This window comes from Pteronotus mesoamericanus, unplaced genomic scaffold, assembly GCF_021234165.1.
Source record: "Pteronotus mesoamericanus isolate MK-2021 breed Mesoamerican mustached bat unplaced genomic scaffold, CSHL_Meso_final contig_202, whole genome shotgun sequence".
Classification (NCBI taxonomy): domain Eukaryota; kingdom Metazoa; phylum Chordata; class Mammalia; order Chiroptera; family Mormoopidae; genus Pteronotus; species Pteronotus mesoamericanus.
In genome coordinates, this window is record NW_026555086.1 from 2,205,504 (window position 1) to 2,225,860 (window position 20,357).

The 20,357-nt window shown below is 54.4% G+C and overlaps 1 protein-coding gene across 4 annotated transcripts in view; it reads right to left on the minus strand.

The window, feature by feature from the left end:
- NETO2 (neuropilin and tolloid like 2) overlaps window positions 1-19,382 on the minus strand; it is a 35,358-nt gene extending 15,976 nt beyond the window's left edge. For 2 of the 4 annotated variants that reach the window (XR_008528911.1, XM_054570300.1), the window contains exons 1-6: window positions 19,265-19,380; window positions 9,207-9,263; window positions 6,813-6,953; window positions 5,927-6,175; window positions 1,086-1,130; window positions 876-1,003 (exon numbers count right to left, since the gene is read on the minus strand). Coding sequence is in view for 3 of the 4 variants with exons in the window: in XM_054570300.1 (XP_054426275.1) it covers window positions 876-1,003; window positions 1,086-1,130; window positions 5,927-6,175; window positions 6,813-6,953; window positions 9,207-9,263; window positions 19,265-19,298 (654 nt within the window). In the remaining variant the exon portion in view is untranslated. Of the gene's footprint in view, window positions 1-875; window positions 1,004-1,085; window positions 1,131-5,926; window positions 6,176-6,812; window positions 6,954-9,206; window positions 9,264-19,264 lie in introns of all 4 variants that reach the window. The other 2 variants (XM_054570301.1, XM_054570302.1) reach the window with 2 other exon arrangements.
- Window positions 19,383-20,357: the final 975 nt, after the last annotated feature.

Here is a 20,357-nt window from a genome sequence, read left to right on the forward strand (position 1 = left end):
GTCACCAGCCACCAACACAGCGGCGGCACCTCGGCCCCAGCGGCGGCTGTCAGGTTACCGCTCGAGGTTCTAGCTCGCTCTCTCCATCTCTATTCCGTAAGAGTTACCTCCTTCTGGGGGAGCTTGTCGACGCCCTGAACACTAGCTGGTACGTGGGTTTCTGTCACAGGGGGGCTTCAGGTTCTCTGACCCTCCTCAGAGCGTGACCGCAAATCGGGTTTTTATAGTTTCTAAAAGGTGTGTCTCCCACTTTACTCTCTCTTTTCTGTTTTTACACATATATACACTAAATACGGTTTTAACCCTGTTGAACTTCCTAGAAATATAAATTCAAAGCAGAAAGGAGGAATAGTTGGCGACCAGTTTCCACCTGTCAGTGTCTCAGAAACCCCATCCCCGCGTGTCCCCCAGGGGGAGCTTGGCGGCGCGCGGACTCGGGGGGCGCGGAGCGAGGACACGGAACTAAGACAACGTGCTGGAGTTCGGGTTGGCCGACTCCGAGACCTCGGACAACACCCTCTAACTTCCTGTGACCTCACATGTTTTCTCCTCATAAAACTTTTTAAACGCACCCATGATCGTCCTGCTCCATACTTTCACATGTCAACGAGGAGTCCGCAGATTTTTAAGCATCTTACGATTCCTAAAATAAGAAGCTTAACGGATGTGTGATGCTTCTGAAGTTTACACGGTAGCTTATCTAATGGCGACAACGCTGAGATCTTAAAAGGTACCTAATAACGCGACTAAAATAAATTCTAAAGAGTTGTAATACAGTGAAGATAATCAACGACTATGTGCACGAACCAACACGGCGCGATACGCAAGGCAGGTCTCCCGCTCATCTGGGAAGCGACCGGCACGCGCGGCCCTACCTTGGCCTTTGGGGCGGCCCGGACGGTCCAGATGCAGTCCACCGCCTGGCCGGGCTTCGTCTTGCCCTCCTGCTCTACCTGGCTGGAGCGCACGATCCCGTCCGCCCCTGAGAGCTCGAACTGGCAATCTGGAAGGAACAGAGGGATGCGGTCAAGGGGAAGGACGGCAGATCAAAGGTGGCGTGAGGAAAAAGAGGTAATATACTAAACCTGGGATGGGGTTTAAAATACCTCCTAGGTACGTAAAGTCTGGATCTGGAACAGAAAAAAAGCAGACAGTCATTCGCATTTTGAGACATGTTAAGAGTCACTCTTAAGGTTTAACGTCTTAAGTTACGGTTAATGCGGCAGGTAGTAACAATGTAAGAGAGGACTTTCTGGTGTAGAGACAGCTGGTTATTGACGAGCACGTTCAGATGCTCACTGATACGATCCATGTCTTTTTTAAAGATTTTATTTATTTAGTTTTAGAGAGAGGGGAAGGGAGGGAGGGATAAAAAGAGAATGAGAAGCATTGACCCGTCACCTCTTGAACGTGACCTGGCCTGGGACCGAACCTGCCACCCAGGCGTGTGCTCTGACCGGGAATTAAACCGGGGGCCTTTTGCTTCGTGGAATGATGCTCCAACCAACTGGGCCACACTGGTCAAGGCAGAATCAATGTTTTTAAGTGACAACGTATATACTTTGATCCCATCCTGAATTAGTCACTTATTTTTGCTTCCTGAAAACCCACAGCTCTGTCAACAGCCGCAGGCAGCCCACTGACAGATGAATGGACAAACAAAACGCGGCACATCCAAGAGTGGGGAGTATTATTCCGCCTTGAGAAGGGGTGAAATTCTAACATCTGCGGCAACGTGGATGAACCTGGAAACACTATGCTCAGTGACATAAACCAGATGCTAAAGGACAACCATTGTGTGGTTCCACTCATATGAAATACCTAGACTAGTCCAATTCAGAGCAGTCAGTCCCAGGGGCTGGAGGGACGGGGAAGTGTTTCACGGGGACTGAGTTTCAGCCTGGGGTGACCAAAGAGTTCCGGGCATGAGCAGCAGGGGCGACGGCCACACGAAACTGTGAATGTGCTTAATGCCAATGACGCGTATGCTTCCGAGGGTTAAAATGATCACTTGCATGTTCTTTCCCAACAGCAGGGAGAGAAAGACGACTAGGTGCTATGTGGATATTCAGCCCTGAGAAGCAGTTCACAGGAGGTTGAGACCACCAGTCTGCGTAAAAATAACTGATTTAATTAAATGGTCAGAGTTTGATTTTTTTTTTTTTAAATCCTCAAGGATACATTTTTTGATTTTAGAGAAGGCGGGAGAGAGAGAAAGAGAAACATGGGTTGGTTGCCTCTTGTATGTACCCTGAGTGGGGACTGAACTCGCAACATATGTATGTGCCCCAACTGGGAATTGAACCCACAGCCTTTTGGTGTATGGGACGATGTTCCACCAACTGAACCACATTGGCCACGGTGCCCGATTTAATTATTGTGAACTAAATCCAATGAACTGAAGTGATATTCGAGTGTTAAAAATGCATGTTATGAAATCTTATCTGTAAGTCAGATCTTTGAAAGTATAGACATCAAAAACAATGCTTTCAATTATTTGAATGTTTTAAAATACTGAAATCAGGCAACTTTATACGTAAAGATTCTTATTTTTTTTAAAAAGCAGCTCTTTCCCTCTATTAGTTGTAGGTACATGTCATGAGAGCAACCTTATGTGACTTACAGTTAAAATATAAGCAAAATAGAATAGATTGCTTAGGATTTCTAGACTATATTACCTTAAATTTGCATTTTATGGTGTTTCAGAGTTTTTACATACATCACATTTAATTCATGCTAATGGGAGTGATGGCAGGGGCACTGGGTAACATTCCAGTTTCTAAATGAGCACGAAACGCAATCAGAGATTAAGGTTTTCTCAGGCCAAATTGATGGCAAAGCCAGGGCTCCATTCCAGTTCTCTACCCAGCTTTTCCTACTACGCCCCGTGGGCGAGGGTTCCATCACTTCACCGCTAAAAGAAAAGGAAAATACAGATCACAATAAATAGGCAATGCACAACCAGCTAAATCACAACTGTTTAGTTACAGTCGTATTTAGAAAATACATTTTGTCTAGGAGCCGGTAACCCTGGCTGAAGTCTGCTAACGGCATCTGCTGAGACAGAGGCTCTTAATGGGCTGCGCTTCCTACGCGAGGTCTGTCCAGCCACGTAATATAAAAAAACAGACACTCACTGAAGAAGATACAAGGTCCAAGACACATTGCGCATAGGACAAGGACACCTTGGGCCCTCACACAATTCTCCCAATGGTCATCAGCTGCCCTGTCGTATTTTCCTGAATCTCATCAATGGTCTGAAATCTCCTTCCTTTCAAAGGTGATTTTAGTTTTGGGAAAAGCCAGAAGTTGCAGGGCATAAAATCTGGGCTGTAGGGGGGCTGAGCCACCTGGAGGATTTGATGTTTTGCCACAAAACTCTGCATGAGACATGATGCACGTGCGGGACACGTTGTCGCGATGAAGCTGCCAATCACCCGTTGCCCATGGCTGCAGCCTTCTGAATCATCCGGTAGTTTCCACAGAGGAATGTTCAAGCTTAACACAAAATGTGATGTAGATTCGTTGCTCTACTCGCTCATTTTGAATGTGATGGCCACACAGCGCACAGGCTCTCAACGGCGTCTACCGCCCCCACTGAATAGTACAAGGAAGTCATCGTTGCTCACGCATGCGCATTCCAGTCCACTCTCCTCGGCTGCCAGGTTACATCGATGTCATGCAACTGTTCTCGTCATATTAACAGTGGCTGGACTTTTTCTGGACAGACCTCGTATGTATGTATCTGGGCTAATTCTGGACGTTTTAATGCAATGAGGACTATACCCTAGAATTCTCGCCTACCTGGGAAGAAATTGTGATTTGTTTGCCAGATAACGCCTATGACTTTTACTCCAATGCTGTTTAAAATTTAAATTTCTCTTTGACATTTACCCGCAAAAGAGCTGAAGTGTCGTGGTCCCCTTTAGCTGCGTTTGGTTTACTAATAAAGAACAGTCTCTTGGGAAGTCATCTAAACTAAGCCCCAAATTTCCCTCCTACTTTTCTCAACACGTCATTTAATAATCGTGGTAAAGGATAAACAACTTTATTTAACAAGGATCAAGCACCCAGTTACCAACAATAAACTGTGTATGAAAGTAGGTTTCTCCGGGCCAGTGTGGCTCGGCGGGCCGGAGTGTCACCCCGGTCACCGGAAGGCTGCGGCTTCCGTCCCCAGTCCGGGCATGTGCGGGGCTGCGGCGTTGGCCTCCGGCTGGGGTGCGTGTGAGAGGCAACCGATCACTGCTTCTCCCTCACATTGATCTCTCTCCCCCACCCTTCCCCTTTCTCTAAAATCAATAAGCGCGCCCTCGGGTGAGGATGAAAGGGAGGAAGGGAAGAAGGAAGGAAGGAACCAAGTCTTAAAATATCTGCCATATGCTAAGTGTGCTAATTGCTAAACTAGGTTTTGCAGTGTCGTTCAAGAGTTTGAGTTCAAACTAGCGATTTTTTCATTTTGGCAGGTTGGTATGCATAGGTCCTATCTACATTTTCAAATTAAGTTTTTTAAGGCACCTGTGTGTAATTTTTAAAAATTTACCTTTATTGTTTAAGTGCGCAGTTTAGGGGAATGAAGTACATTCACCACATTGCACTGCCTTCGCATTCCCCGCCCCCAACTCACACAAAAATTTAAAAACATTTTTAATATCCAGCTATTGTGTTCCTTGGTTACTGGCCCAAATGTTAAACGCTTCTCCACACAACAGCCTGAGCATGGATGCTTATAGCAGGTTCATTCGTAACTGTTAAAACTCAGCAGCAACCGAGATGCCCCACAATAGAGGGGACGAACACACCGTGGCCCACCCAGGCGACGGGGCATTGTTCAGGTTAAAACGCAACGCGTTGCAAGCCACGTAAAAATGCGGAGGGACCTTAAATGCACACTCCTAAGTGAAAGGGGGTGACCTGCCGTGGGACCCCCGCGCTGTGACTGTCTGGGCAAGGCCATGAAGATCTGCCGTTGCCTGGGGCTGGGCTGGAGGGGCGACGAGGCGAGCAGAGGGCCTGCCGGGCACCGAGGCCACTGTGGGATCACGTAACAGGCCCACACGGGGCCCTCGTCCAGTAACGCCAACAGTGGGCCCACCGCGGCGCGGCAGCGCACGCTCATCGACTGCGGCTGAGGCCCATCTGGTTCGGGGCAGGGGCTGGAGGTAGCCCTGTGTGTGTGGTGTATGGTAACGCTGTACTTCTTGCTCAGTTTTCCTGTGAACCTAAAACTGGTCTCAAAAATAATGTTGCATTCTGAATAACATGCCACTCTCCGGATGGACCGTGGTTTATCTATTCCCTTGAAGGACATCGTGGTTGCTTCTGAGTTTTAACAGTGACAATAAAACTGCTGTGGACAGTCACTGGCAGGTTTTGTGTGGAGAATCCATCAGATAAAGTCTATCAGGTCAGTTTTACTTGCTGAAAATGTTAGACTTCTGGCGCTGAGAATCTGAGGAACAAAGTGACGCTCAAAAATTCCCATAATGCGTTTAGTCGAGGAAAAAGAAGCTATGTTTTTAGGCAAAACCAAAACGGGCAATACACCTGCAGGTGCATAAAACAAACAAAATAAGTAGGTAGGGAAAAACGTGCGGGATGTACACTGAACAGCTAACGCTCGGTTTTTTATAGAGAGAGCGGTAACATTGTGGATATTTTCTTTTCACCCGGATATGTTTCAGTTTTTTTTCAATCAACAAATTTCTTGTGTGAAAACCTACATAAAAGCAAAAGGATTGTGCACTTGTCACTCTGTCGTCTTGTTACAGCAACAACGTGTCTGTGTCCCCGTGAGGGACCTGTGTACTTCCAGAGCGGAGGGGGCTCCGCAGTTCACGTGCTAACGCGACCGAACCCCTCCGTTCCAGCCTCCGGGAGCCTGCTGCCGGGCGCGGCCTGCTCAGTGGGCAGAACGCCTCCTCACCTGGAATAAAGGAGTACTTGGCGCGAAATCCCATTCCTTCGAGTTCTTCATCAGAACTGAACTTGACCCACATGAACCTCCCCGTCGACCTGATCAGCGGAGGGCTCCTCACGCCGCAGAACCGGTCAATGAGCGGGGAGAAGCCGAATGGCCCGTCGCGGACTTCCAGGTGGTCAAACCGGCACTCGAACGATGGCTCTATGTAAAAATGGTCGTCAAAGGTCACCTCTATTCTTTGCCGTGGAGCAGCTGGAAGACAGGGGTCCGCAAATCAGGGCGACACACCCAGGACGACGTGGGAATGTCAACAGCCACAGGCTGCGGCTTTTCCGGCTCCGTAGCCGAGCACCGTGACGGGGACGTCACCCACACAATTCACAATACATGTTTATGTTACGCGAGGAATAACGCTACGTCGTGGAACTATAGTAATCTCTCCCTTTGGCCTATGCTATTTATGAAATCAGGGCAATGTATTCAACTGATCAGAATTAGAGTCCAGAAGCTAATGCTCGGTTCAGGAGCCTCAATGTACCACAAGGAACCGGAGAACAAAGAAAGGGACTGATGTAACTACGGACATAAATCTGCATAAAAGCCTAATAAGAGATGCCAGTTAATTTAAATTTCTTATCAGAGAAACGCCTCACAGATATTGGTGTGTCTGGTTAAACTACATCTTAGGAGATTCAAAATTCCTACAGTATTTCAACTCTAATCTTGCTAATGGGGTCAGTCATCAGGAATATGTTTAATCCCTAGAGCTCAGTTCAAATACATGTTTAGCTTTGTTCAAATTGGTTCAAACAGGTAATTTTACCCGTGCATTTAGTCTTACAATGAGGTGAAAAAGTCATCGAACGGAAGACGGGAATCGGTCACGTACCTTCCAAAATGTAGACGCACTCCTTGTTGGGCGGGTAAGAGTCGGGGTAATTGGGAGAGGCGAAGTGCCCGCCGTTGCTGGTTCGCACCCAGATGCCACACTGCGGGGCGGGGATGTGCCGGACCCCGAGGTTCTGTCCATCTTAGGGGAAGAGGGCAGGCTGCAGGGGCGCAGCCAGAGAGACCGCGCCCCTCTCTTCCCCCCCAACTTCCCGCCCCCCCGTGCCCACTCTGTCACTGCCCCCTCCTCCGCGGGGACCCCGCCGAAGGGACGGGCGCCGAGGCTCGAGGCTCGCAGCCCCCGCGGGGACGCCGCCGGGAGGTCAGCCCGCGGACTCCACAGGGGCCGAGCCACATGGCAGAAGCCGGGAAGCCAGCGAACCGATAAAACTCGGCCCGACATTACGTTAAAGGTCCCAGGGGTTTTGTTTAACGCCAAGTCAAGTAAGTTGAAAGCTTACAAAGGTGTTTTAAAGACGGCGGAGCGGACACATGCCTTTAGCTCCGCTCCTCCCTCGAAGTCCGCTCAGACAATGATAAAAGGCTCTTTTTTAAGGACATAAGCCTCTAAGTAACAGTCAGGGGCGGCCAGCAGCCGCAGCAGCCCCCGCGCAGGGTCAGGACGCGGGCGGGGCGGCGGCGGCAGAGGGCCGGTCCGGCGAGCGCGGTCCGTTTAGGGCCGGCTGGAGTCCCCACACCCCCCCACACCACGGCTACTTGCAGCTCTTTCACCACATCAGACCTGAGATGATTTCTTGGGAGGGGACAAAACAGGGTGACTAGGCGGGAGGCCACCGTGCGTCACTGAGGGCGGCACCGCCAGCCTGCAGACAGGGACGCGAGGGCAGCGCCGACGCGCCCACCGAGGCCCCCGCCTCCCGCCGCAGCGGGAAGCGGACGCCCTTCTCCAGGGCCTCCGTGAGCCCCAGGGAAAAGACCCGGGGACGCGGACGACGGGGTGGGTCCCCCAGTGTCACATCACTCGCCAGTCTGCAGCAAGCAGGCCCCGACACTGCTGCGGGCGGTGGGGGGTGGAGAGGGAGGGAGACGCGGATGTGCTGCTCCGCTTACCCCCCCTGCCCTCCCCCCCCACCGCCCGGCGCCTGTGCGGGCCCTGACTGGGGACCGGGCCGCGGCCTTGGTGCCCAGGGACGACGCTGTCACCAACGGAGCGACCCAGCGCGGGCAGACAGCGGCAGATTTTAGTGCTTCTCTTGTAAATACGGGCAGGCAGGCAAAGGTCACGAGACATTTGAGGAAAGCCTCGAATAGGAAAAATGGATTAATAAAAGCGACTCCGAGGAAACAAAGACTATGTAAAAAAAAAAAAAATCACAACAGAAACCCAGCGACAGCCACACCAAACATTTAACCTCCTTGGACAGAAAGAGCAGACGCCATGGAACGAGGGTGGGGCACCAGGGCCGAAGGAGGGGGGTGGACACAGAGGCTTCTGACGGGCCGGCCTGGCCCACCGCCTGTGGTGACAGGTGACATTTTCCTGGACCTCAGCCATGCCCGCGGCTCTCCTGCGATGACAGCAGCAGAAGGGGAAGAAAAGGAAGGAGCTCCCTGCACGCAAAGACCCCCTGTTCCCGTGGAGAACGCTCGCTGAGCGCTCAGCGGGGGGCCCGAGCTCACAGGCCGCGGCAGGAGGGGTGACCGCGGGCTGCGGGGCACAGGCTGGAAGGACCGCGCGCCCAGCGGGCGGGCGGGGAGATGCCGCGGGGAGATGCCTCTCACCTTCCGCCTCACAGGGAAGTCTTCCCTTTCGCTGCCCCGGAGGCGGCTAAGAAGTAGCAGGAAGCGCCCTTTTTATAAGAAACCGCCAGGAGAGTCGGCCCACCAGCCACAGGCCGGGGCGGCGGCTCCCCAGCCGACTATTTAGAATGCTTGGACTGTTGTCCTGCGCGTGCAGAACGATGATGGGAATAAAAAGATAAATCAGACTGTGTGAGAAATGCACTCAGCTCTCCCATGAAAATCTGGTTCAGAAACCACACTCACTAATCTGTCATAAACGAGGACAGTCCAAAGAGTCCAAAGGGCTTTGAATAAGATATGGATGGAAACGTGCCATTTGTCTGGGGTGGGGGGGACGGGTCTTCATTTTTGCTTAGTGATAAAGCGTGGACCCCATTTAGCTTCTGGACAGAATCCGCACCATGCTAGGGGCTCCCAGGGATGCGGATTTTGGAGATTTCTCAGGCGGGGCTTCATGTTGACAAGGCCCTCGCGGGGACGGCAGCTGCGCCCAGCTGAGTGGGGCTGGCAGCTTGACAGAGAGCCTCGGGTCACCAGGACCCCCCGGCGGAGGACGGAGCGGCCCTCCGAAGCCGCAACCCCTTCCCGTAAGCTGCTGCCGGCCTGCGCGGCGACCCCGCCCGCGCCTTACCTTGCGTCTTCTGGGCCACAGCGATCCCTTCCGCCACGAGCGCCGTCACCAGCAACACTGGGGAAGAAGAGGGAAGCGCGGTTAAGCGACTGAATCTACGTTACATTTCACTCCGTCTATAAGGAAAATCAGAGGGCAAGAAAAGAGGAACTAAAACCACTACTTGTTGCCAACGGTCACTCTCAAGATTTTTCAGGGCTCAGGGTTATGATCTGATGAACCATTTGACACTTCTGCCAGCCCGAGAATAAACATACTTGGTAGAGCACCTGTTTACACAGGCCCCGGACCCCACGGCACCGGAAGCACTTTTCCGTGTATGATGGACGAAAAGAATGCACGTGTTTTTTATAACGGGTTTGCTGGCCCCAATTATTCTTATTTGTGCTCCCTTCCGTCCCGAAGAGCCGGCACGCTCCGCCACGCGCTCCGCCAGGGAACGTTCAGTGAGACGATCCGACTTCTGAGAACATTCATAATAGAAGCGGAAGGAAGGGGGCAGCAGCCGCCCAGAAATGGGCTCGACCTGCTGCGCTGAGCCCCGTGTCACGGAGGCGAGAGAATTGAGAAAACGAAGCTCCTTCCGCCCAAGCCAAACATTTCCGAGGCCCAGTCAACACTGTGACGAATTCTCTTGTGTTTTGGAGATTCTTTTAAACATCCTATTTTTCATGAGTGGGGCACTGTAGCGTTTCACGATCTGTTTCAAAGGAAACCCCACGACCAGCCAGCCTGCCCCGAGGTCCGGGAAGGCCTGGAGATTTCCTGACTCGTCCTGGCAACAGGCACCTGCAGAGAACGCGCCAGAGAGCGGCCCCGCGGACACACACTGCGGGGGAGGAACACAGCACAGCGCAGAGAAGAGGGACCCCGGGGCCAGGCGGGGCGCGGCTGCAGCCCGTCTGCCGTGCGCCAGCCGCGGGGCCTCCGAGCTCGGTTTTCCTTCTTTGCAAACTTGGGGGCGGCGAGGGTGTTGTCTTGACATCAGCAGCCTCATGGGGCGCTTGCAAAGATGAGTGAGGTGACATGCCCAGGGCTCTTCAGGGGCTCGGCATGCTGCCGAAAACACGACAGGCACCGGGACACGCCGCGCCCTAGGGAGCCACGCCGCCGCCGCAGCCAGAGCCGACGTCCAGCGCGCAGGGAAGAGGTCAGCGGGCGCACAGAGGCGGGAGGGCGCGGAGGACAGCCCGTCCGGCCCGGTCTGGTCCGGTCTGGTCCGCTGCGGCTGGACACGAACCGAGTGGGAAGATGCGGAAAAGAAGGTATAACCTGGTTGGACCTCCCGGGACGGTGGTGCAGGAAAGGGAGAAGGAAACAGCTCGGGCGGACGCGGAGGCGCGGGGTCGTGGGGAGTGAGCGGACTGAGCATGGCGGTGTCCCCAGCGCGCCGGCTGAAGGGGCGGGAGGACAGCTGGCGTGGGGACGCTGGGTGCCACACTGCGGGGCGCGGACTTCTGACCGTGAGGAGGAGCCACCGCGGGTTTGTGAACCAGAGTGAGGTTCTTGCAGCTTCGTTTCAGACCAGTAATCCTGACAGCAGGGCAGAGTCCAAGCGGCTACGGAGACGAGGGAAAGTCACACTGGACGCTCGGGCGACAAGGTCTCAGGGCAGAGCAGCGGCGGCGACCACGGCGAGGCTCGTACCACGACTCAGAGGCCGGGTCCGAGGACGCTGGCGCGGGACAGCAGGGGAGCGCGCGGCGGCTGGCGGCGCGGACGGGGTCGCTGGCCGAGGGACTGGGGATGGCGCGCCACCGCGCGCTCCGTGGCGTGTCCTGAGCGTCCAGCCCGCAACGTCACCGGCAGGCACACGCAGTCCTTGCCATCGAGCTGTTTATATCCTATAATCTAATCCCTTGTCCTCTGCATCCTTGGGCTCCCGAATCCTGGCCGACTTTCGTCTCCTCTCAGCAACTCCACGGCCCCTTGGCTTCCCGCGGCCGTGGGCGCTGCTGCAGACCTCGGGCTGCGGCGGGGCCGCCCTTCCTTGCAGCTCTTCCGGCTCTGCGCTGCGTCCCAGTTGGAGGGACGGAGTCTTGAAATATGTGTACATTTAAAAACAGGAGATTTATGATCAAGAAGAAAACCCAGGGTCATGTTAGATCTCTGACAATCCATTGGTATCAATTTATCCGCTCACAGGACACTAGTTCCCAGAGCACACCATCCGGAGGATATAAAGCTGGTCAAAACTGTGTGCTCAGTGTCCCTGTGCTCCCGGGTCACAGACGTAGCCATTGACCGGTTTCCATATTTATGATTCACAGTGTGGCAGTAACACAAAGCCAGGCAGACGGGGTGAGCGAGACATCAGCGAGCTGAGACCAGGAGAAAACCTGGGAAACCACAGCAGAAAGACGGACCGTGGCAGGAAAATTATATTCTATAATGACCAATAAAATTTTGGTTGTGCAAAATATCTGATTTATGCAATCTGCGCTGAACACACAACAGAGAGCAATCATCGTAAACCTAAAACTGCAAGACCACATACACCTGTCTTTCTTTTCCCCTGTCTGCAGAGCGCCGCTCGGATTTCCTTTTTTCCCCAAGTTTAAAAAGGAACAATTCACCACGGGGCCACACAAGCTGTGCCCGTAAACATGACGATGATACATAAAGAACCAGGCGAACAGGCACAGCAATTAAGGACAGAGCTGTGACGATTACTCATTCTAATTCCTTATCGTAATAAACAGTTTCCTCTCAGTTGTGTAAAAGGATCTCTGTAAATCCCTCACGACAGCAGGGCAGACATATTAAAACAAACTCCTTGAATGCCAAGCATTGGGACTAGTCAGTGCAAGAGGCGCTGGTGGGCGCTGGGATCCTCAGCCCCGACCTGGTGCTGCTCCGGGCACAGGGAAGCTCCGCCGCTGGGTCCCGTGTCAGGTCTTCGAAGGGCACACAGTCCCGCCCAGCCAGTCTCCGCCCAGCCGTGGGAGCTGGGTCTCTGGAGGGCGGCTCCCACGCGGGGGTGCGCATCACGCTACCTGGGGGGCTGCTCAAACACAGATGGGGGCACTTCCAGAGACCCTGAGCCGGAGCGGGGGCTGGAGGACTAGCATTTGAACAGGTACCCATGGGACGCGGACACCGCTCGCCCTGGGCCACACCCTGAGGACCGCAGCACAGGACCCGGACCACATCCTGAAGGGCACGGAAGGTGGCCGCCTGCTTTCTCTTTTGGGGTCGGCCGGGCAGCTTTGGGCCAAGGTGGGCGGGGCAGGGTGGGGGGTGGAGGTTGGTGAGTTGCTTTTGGAAACGGGGGTGAACGTCCCTGCCAACACGTCCCGTCTCCCAACGCCCGCCCTGCCGTGGACCTCCCTCTGCCTCTACGAAATTACCGTCCCACGGTTGAAAACCTGCTTTTCCTAGGCACTGTTTCCTGGCAAGGTTTGTCAGACAGCTCTCAGAATCCCCTCCCGGGACCCTTCAGCCGCCCTCTCTGCTGGGGCTCGCTCCTTTCGCCGACTGCGCGCACTCTCGGGACGCGAATGCGGCTGTCCAGCGAGGAACGGGAATGCCTGGTGCTGGTTTAAGTGAGTCAGAGCCCACGCCTCTGTCCCTTAACTGCGCCGTAGGTGGCCAGGCTGGCTCATCTGCAGGGACCTATGCTCCTGCTACCAACTATTCGGGTGCGTACGACTCTCACGTCCAAGGTCATCTGGCCCAATGGCCATGATGAGGGCCGGCTGTTCTAGCTTCATTTCAGCCCCCAGACCCGCGTTCGCATCAGCAGGAGGAAGAAACAACAGCAGGAGTCCTCCTTCCTTTAAAAACACTTGCCCAGGCCCTGGCCGGTGTGGCTCAGCCGGTTGGAGCGTCATCCCGTAAACCGGAAGGTCACAGGTTGGATTCCCGGCCAGGGCACACACCTGGGTTGCGGGTTCAGTCCCCTGAGGGGGCCCGTACGAGAGGCAACCAATTGATGTTTCTCTTTCACAACGATGTCTCTCTCTCCCACTTTCTCTCGCTCTAAAAACAATGAAAAAATGTCATTGGGTAAGGATAAAAAAATAAAAGCAAACTTTAAATACCAGCCCAGAATCTACAATTTATCACAAGATAAAAAACTCTACACAAAAAACAAGACCCCTTCTCCAAAGTGGCACACAAATCCAACCGGCCAGACTCGGTCCCACGGCCACGCCTCCCCCTACCGGGCCGTGGGGAAGGTCTAGCTTTTATTTGGGACGACTGTTTGCTGGGCGGAAATTCAGAGAGCTACTGACGGAAAAATGGAGACCGGAGACAGCTGACTGTCGCCGCCCCAGGCCCCAGCTTGTCCTGTCCCCGGCAGCCAGGGATCCTCTGGACTTTCCCAAATCGGCCGGAGGCGTCCCGTCACATTCAGAGTAAATCCAGGCTCTGCACTGTGGGATCCAGCTGCAGAGCCCTGTGGGATCTGGGCCCCAACCGCTGGCCTCCCGATGGCCACCCACGGCTGCTCCGGTCACCCACCACCACCCGCCACGTCTCCAACAGACCAAGCCCACTTCTGCCTCAGGGGTTCCTGCGCCTTCTGCCTAAATCTCTGCACAGTGGGCTCCCTTCCTGCTGCTTGGGCCTTGGGGGACCTTCCCGACTTCTAACGAAGCTACAGTTTCCGCTCCCTCCTGATTTATTATACAAATAATTATTCTTACTCCTTACAATGGCCGCATTTCCTTGTTGTTTATCTATCTCTTCCTTTTAGAAAGAGGACCTGGTGAGTCTGATTCACTGATGTCCCTCCAGGGGCTGGAAGGCTGCCTGGCCCCTGACAGCCCTCAGTCAACACCAGATGGAGACCGGAGGGGACCGAGCGTGATCCAGGCGCACCTTCGCGGTGCCCACGCCGCACGGCGCGGGGAGCGCACCTCTCCACGGACGGCAGCCGCCCAGATGAACCAGCTGCTTTTTATTTGAGTGTGAATCAGGGGCAGGAAAAGAATGGATTTTTTTTCTTTCCAGATACTCAGCCACTCCTCTGACTTCTCAGGCCGGCCCGGGGTTCCCTTGTCAGTGGCTGAACGTGCCTCCGTCTGAGCCTTCTGGTTTTAAGCGCCCAGGAGGTGAACGTGCGGTGTGTTAAATCTCTCAGGAGAAGCCAAACGGAATGGCCGCTGCCTGGCCTCCCTGCTCCTCACTGTCCTCGATGTGAGGGCAGAGGAGGGGGAGCCGTGTCCGAGGCCACCGAGTGCTGCAGGTCACAGTGACTTGCTCTGACTAGGCCAGCTGTTAGCTCTTTGACTAGGAAGATGTAAACTATTAGGGAAACTAAGAAAACAATCTCATTTGCAATTGCAATAATGAAAAAATTCCCTAGGAATAAAGTTAACCAAGGATGTAAAAGACCTGTACTCGGAAAATTCTAAGGCGCTGAAGAAATTCAAGGTTCAAATGAGTGGAAGCATATACTGTTTTCGTGGACGGGAAGGAGTAACACCATTAAAATGACCATACTATCCAAAGCAATGTACAGATTCAAGGCAATTCCTGTCAAGGCACCAATGGCATAGTTCACAGAACTAGAACAAATATTTCAAAAATTTGCATGGGCCACAGAAAACCCAGAATAGCCACAGAAATCTTGAAAAAGAAGAACAGAGTTGGAGGAATCATGTTCCTTGATAATCTAACTATACTACAATGCCGCAGTAATTAAAACAGCATGGCGCTGGCATAAAAACAGTCATGTAGGTCAGTGGAACATAACAGAGAGCCCAGAAATAAACCCACACCTTTATTTCAATTACTAGTTGACAAAGGAGGCAAAAACATATAATGGGGTAAAGACAGTCTATTCAATAAATGGTGCTGAGAAAATGGGACAGATACGTGCAAAAAATGAAACTAGATCACTTCCTTATACCACACACAAGAATAAACTCAAAATGGATTCAAGGCTTAAATGTGAAGACTACAAATTGTACAAGTCCTAGAAGAAAACACAGGCAGTAAAATCTTGGACATTTCTCACAGCAATATTTTTTCCTGGTGTATCTCCTCGGGTGAGGGAAACAAAAGAAAAAAGACACAAATGGAACGACATCAAACTAAAAAGCTTTTGCACAGCGAAGGGCAACATCAACGACGTGAACAGACAGCCCCCCGGGGGGGAGGACACATTCGCCAACGACGCATCTGATCAGGGGTTAACATCCAGAGTTTATAAAGAACTTTAAACAACTTCCAAAAACCCCAGATAAGCCAATTAAAAAATTGACAAAGGACATGAATAGGCACTTCTCCAAAGATGGCCGATAGACATATAAAGAGAGACTCAACGTCACTAATCATCAGAGAAATGAAATTTCAAACCCCGCGAGCCATCACCTCACACCTGCCGGAACGGCCGCCACCGACTGGCGCCCCGGTGCCGGCGAGGCCGTGGAGGGAAGGAAGGGAGCCCGCGTCCGGCGGGCGGGAGTGCGGACGGCGCGGCCGCTGTGCAAGGCAGCGCGGGGGCGCGCAAAAACCCGAAAAATGGAACTGCCTTTTGACCCACAGATCCCACTTCTGGGAATAAAGCCCAAGAAAACCGCAACACTCACTCAGAAGAACGTATACAGCCCTCTGTTCATTGCAGCGGTAGGTACAACAGCCCAGATCTGGGCGCGGCCCCAGTGCCCATCAGTACCGGAGCGGAGAGAAAAGCTGCGGCACGTTCGCACAATGGGACGCTACTCAGCCCCAAAAAGGAGGGACTCTTACCCTTTGCGGCAACATGGATGGGCCCGGAGAACATTCTGCTAAGTGAAATAAGCCAGTCAGAGAAAGGCAAATACGATTTGATTTCACTTATAACTGGAATCTAATGAACAAAATAAACAAGAGAGAAACAGACTCACAGACACAGAGAACAGACTGAGAGACATCGGGGGGAGGGGCGCTGGGGGCAGGTGAACAAAGGTGAAGGGACTAAGCAAATAAAAAACCCCTCAGACACAGACACCAGCGCGGTGATGACCAGAGGGGAAGGGGGCGGGGGGCGGGGGTAGGGGAGGGAAAAGGGGGACAAATGGTGAGGGAAGGGGCCTGACTTGGGGTGGTGAACGCACAGCACAATATGCAGATGATGTGTGACAGAACTGTACCCCTGAAACCTGTATAATTTTATTAACCAGTGTCGCCCCAATAAATTCAAAAATAAAAAAAAAAGACAGGGACAGCTTTGCAGGACTGCACTTATTTTTGTATAGTTTACTTTCTTAGGTATGAGGCTTAAGATCAAGGACAGAAGTTGCTATTTGTCACGGTCTCACGTAAGATTTTTCAAATACAGTGCCGAGGGATCGTTATGCTTCATCACACCGTAGACGGAGCCCCAGTTCACACGGGTTTAAGTCTGACGGAGTCTAACAGGAGTCTCCTGCAGCCAGTGCGCAGAATGAACAAAAACAGGAAAACAGTGAGTTCCCATCCTGGTCTAACAGTTCACGTGACTGGGATGCTTAACTCTGACAGACGTTAAGTCAAATCTCATAAGGCCTGGAGTGACCACAAACAATTCGGAGTGAATGACTGAGCTGCGTTAATATGGGAAGGCGGAAGAAGCCCAGAGCTCTTCCTTTGTTCTCACCACTGAAGGCAGCGTGGAGGGGACAGGCGTTTGAGGAACTTACCCTCCACCCCGAGCCACACGCCCAGGGCAGCCCGCTGGTTCCGCCGGCACCGGCCGCAGTGTGGCCAGCAGGGCTTCCAGCGGGTGATGGTTGCACCTATGCCAACGGCAAACAGCTGTTTCTCATACGAACCTTTCCACATTGAAGCAGGTCACCTGACGGGGTACTCAGGAGATACTTGTTCCCATCCGGGCGCCCACAAGGAAGGGCAGCACCGGAAAAAGCCAATGCTTTTAAAAGGTAATTTTTTAAACTTAAAAACATCAATTTTTGTATAGGTAGCATGTGCCTTTGGTTAAGAAATTCAAGCGCTACAGAGGGCGTGCGGTGACACCTCCATTCCGGTCGGCAGGGGACAGGGAAGCCTTGTGTGCACCTGCATTCCTCTGAGGACTGGAAACAGAGTTCATTCGGTCCCAGCCGCAGGAGCAACTTTGTATCACAGTCTCTGTACATACATTTTAATCTAATGTATATACAGTTAATTAATCTAACATACAGGGTCCAGCACAAATAAGGCCCCTCTTTTATTACATAAAGACAATTTATTACAAAACTATAAGCATGTAACTCTGTAGCATAGCCGTATCACACGCAAGCAGCCATAGGGCATGTTAGGTGACATGTTCCAGTCGCTGTCCATCCCCCGCGAGACATTCACGTGCCCTGCCCACCACCCTCAGCGGCGTTACTTCTCCTGGACCCTGCGGATACATTCAGTCTAACGTCTATACGTTTCACTCTTGTTTCTCGGTGTCAGCGGATTCCCTCCTGAGAACCCCTCTTGTTATCCTGAATCTCTCCTGATGGGTATTTACATCCCCGGACCTTTCCAGTCGCAGGCACAGAACTGTTAGAAGACTTAAACATGGCTTGCTTTTCTGACTAGTAAGCCTAGAACGACAACGGCAATTTGGCGTGAGCACATGGAATAACAGTGCGGGCTGGGAACCAGCGAGAAGGGGAAAGGCAGATGCTACACTGTTTTCACCGGAGCTGTGAGCCCAGAATCCTTTCCTGAAAGCGCAGCCACCGCAGCCTCAGCGCCTCGGCCACAGAGGGCAGCGCGCACTCGGCCCCCTCGCCAGCCGAGGTGGGGGCATCTGTCCTCACCAGCTCAGTTCCCGCAAGTTCCGCAGGCAAAGCCGTGCGGCAAATCTAGGGACTGCTCCCAGGGGCCACTCCCAGGGACTGTCGTGCGGATGTTGATAAACCCACTGCGGGGGGGACAGCAGAGGAAATTCCGAGAAGGAGCCCTATCAGAAATCCTATTCTGCCTGCTTCCCTGCGAAAGGGTGAGGAGAAATCTTCGTTGCCCAACAGTGGCTGTGTGATTGAGGAGTGACGGATGGGAAAAGCGACGGAATTCATTCCAGCATCTTAAATTTCCATGGAATGAGGGCGTCGCTAAGAATGCATGGGGAGACTGAGAAATAGTCACCAGCTAGAAAGTCCAGGGTTACCTTAGTGCGACACTGTGGAAGTATCCAGCTGGGCAGTTAACCGTGTTACCTCCGATTACTGAAACCGCAGCTCTGAGTTTAGGAATGTCTGGAATAGAGTACTCGACCAACTAAGATTTGAACGCAAAATTACACCGAGTTTTCTAATAAAACAAATTCAGGAAAGGCGTTGGTATGGAGTGGGGAAAATCGCGACCATCTGTCACCGCACAAATATGAAAATACCACGACAAAAGCTATATGGCACTAATACAATGCCATCCTGCACGTCTTCCCAGATAGAAAAAAGGAGAGCATTTCATACGGTGACAAATACACAGCTATTCAATGTTCAATCCCGACCAGGAGGGGACAAGGAAGCCTTCCCTGCGGTCTGTGTTCCTTTGAACACTGGAAATAGGGTTTATTCGGTCCGAGTTGCAGCAGCAACTTTATATCGCAGTCTTCGCGATCTGTATCTACATTTTAACCTAAAACGCCCCCGGCCCCGGGGTGCGAAGCAGCAGCGGGCGACGTGTTTCAGCGCCCGCGCACTTGGCCAGCCCACGACCAAGCCGAGCGCGGACGCGGCGGCAGGCGGGGCCGAGGTCCGGGCAGCGCGGGGCCGAGCGGCGGCGGCGGCCGGCCGCAGTGGTGCCGCAGCCTCCCGGCCGCGGCAGGTGGGACCGGGCCGGGCACGCAGGCCGTCCCGCCGCCCGCCCACCGCGGGGTCGTGGAGACGGGCTCGGCGACGCCGCGGCGGACTGCCCGTGTCCGCACGCACCGACTTGGTCGCTCCCTGTCGGGGAAGACCGGCCTTCGCCGCACTGACGCGAACCCCACAACTTTACGGAGCGTTGCCCGCTGCCCGGTCCGGTCTGTCCCACGTCCCCGGCCGGGAGCCCCGCGCTGCGCCCGCAGACAAAGGCGCGCGGAAGCCAGAGGGACGGAGCGCCGGCCTCGGCCCGCAGGGGGCGCCGTGCTCCGAGCCCCGGGCGCTTACCTTTGAGGACCGAGCCGAGCTGCTCCAGGGCCATGTTCCCGGCGGCCGGGCGCTTCAGAGGGGCTCGGGCGGCGGCGAGGCGGCGGCGGAGCGCGGCGCTCACGGCCCGGCGCGGCGGCGGCCCCGCTCCGTGCCCATCGCGGCCAGCAGGCGGCCTCCCCGCGGGCTGAGCTCAGGTCCCGCGGCGCGCCATCCCCGAGCCCCCCGCCGGCCCCCGCGCTGCCCGAGCCCCCCGACGGGCGACGCCTCCGAACCCCAGGCGCTCCGTCCCATCTACCGATCCCGAGGCGAGCAACCCGGGCGCGAGGGACGGCACCGGCGCGGGCCCGGCTCAAGTGGCGGCGGGCGCGGGGAGCCCCGGCTCATTTAAGCGGGGAGCGCGAGCGCCGCGTGTCGGCCGCGCCGCCTGCGCGCACGTCCCGCCCCGCCCCGCCCCGCCCGCGCGCCCCTCGCGCCCTCCCCGCCGATCGCCCCTGGAGGCGGTGCCTCCGACCCGCGGCCCCAGAGCAGGGGGCGGGGGTCCCGGGGTCGCCGTCTTGGGACCGACTCTTCAGCGAACCGCCGCTGCGGGAGGCCGGCGCCCTAGGAGATCGGGCACCGACTCCTCGGCCTCCTGGGACCTCAGTTCAAGGTCAAAACTGCCCAGCTCAGCCCAGCTCCCCTACCTGCCTCGGGGCAGGGCTCGGGGCCACTGGGGGCCTGGCATTTCCCTGCCCTTTAGCGCCTGGGGGTAACCTGAACGCGGTAACGATTGCTAACACTTGCTGAACGCTTCCCAGGATGCGGGCGCAGGGCCAAACACGCTCCGTGCCAGCCCTTCAGCCCTCAGACTCAGCTCCTGCGGTAGGCGCTGTTAGGGGGCGGGGGAGCGAGGCCAGAAAGGTGAAGCGACGCGTGCAGAGCCGCACAGCGGCGCGGGAGGCCCGGGTGGCAACCCGAGAAACCCGGCTCCGGACTCTGCCCTCCTACCTGCTGAGCCGCGCGCTCGGGGTCGCTTGACTCCGCTGATAAAAATCTCCAGATTTGCAAACTGCTGCATAGCATTCGGCGTTAATGCTCCTACTTTATTTTCTCCATAGTGATTTGATCACGC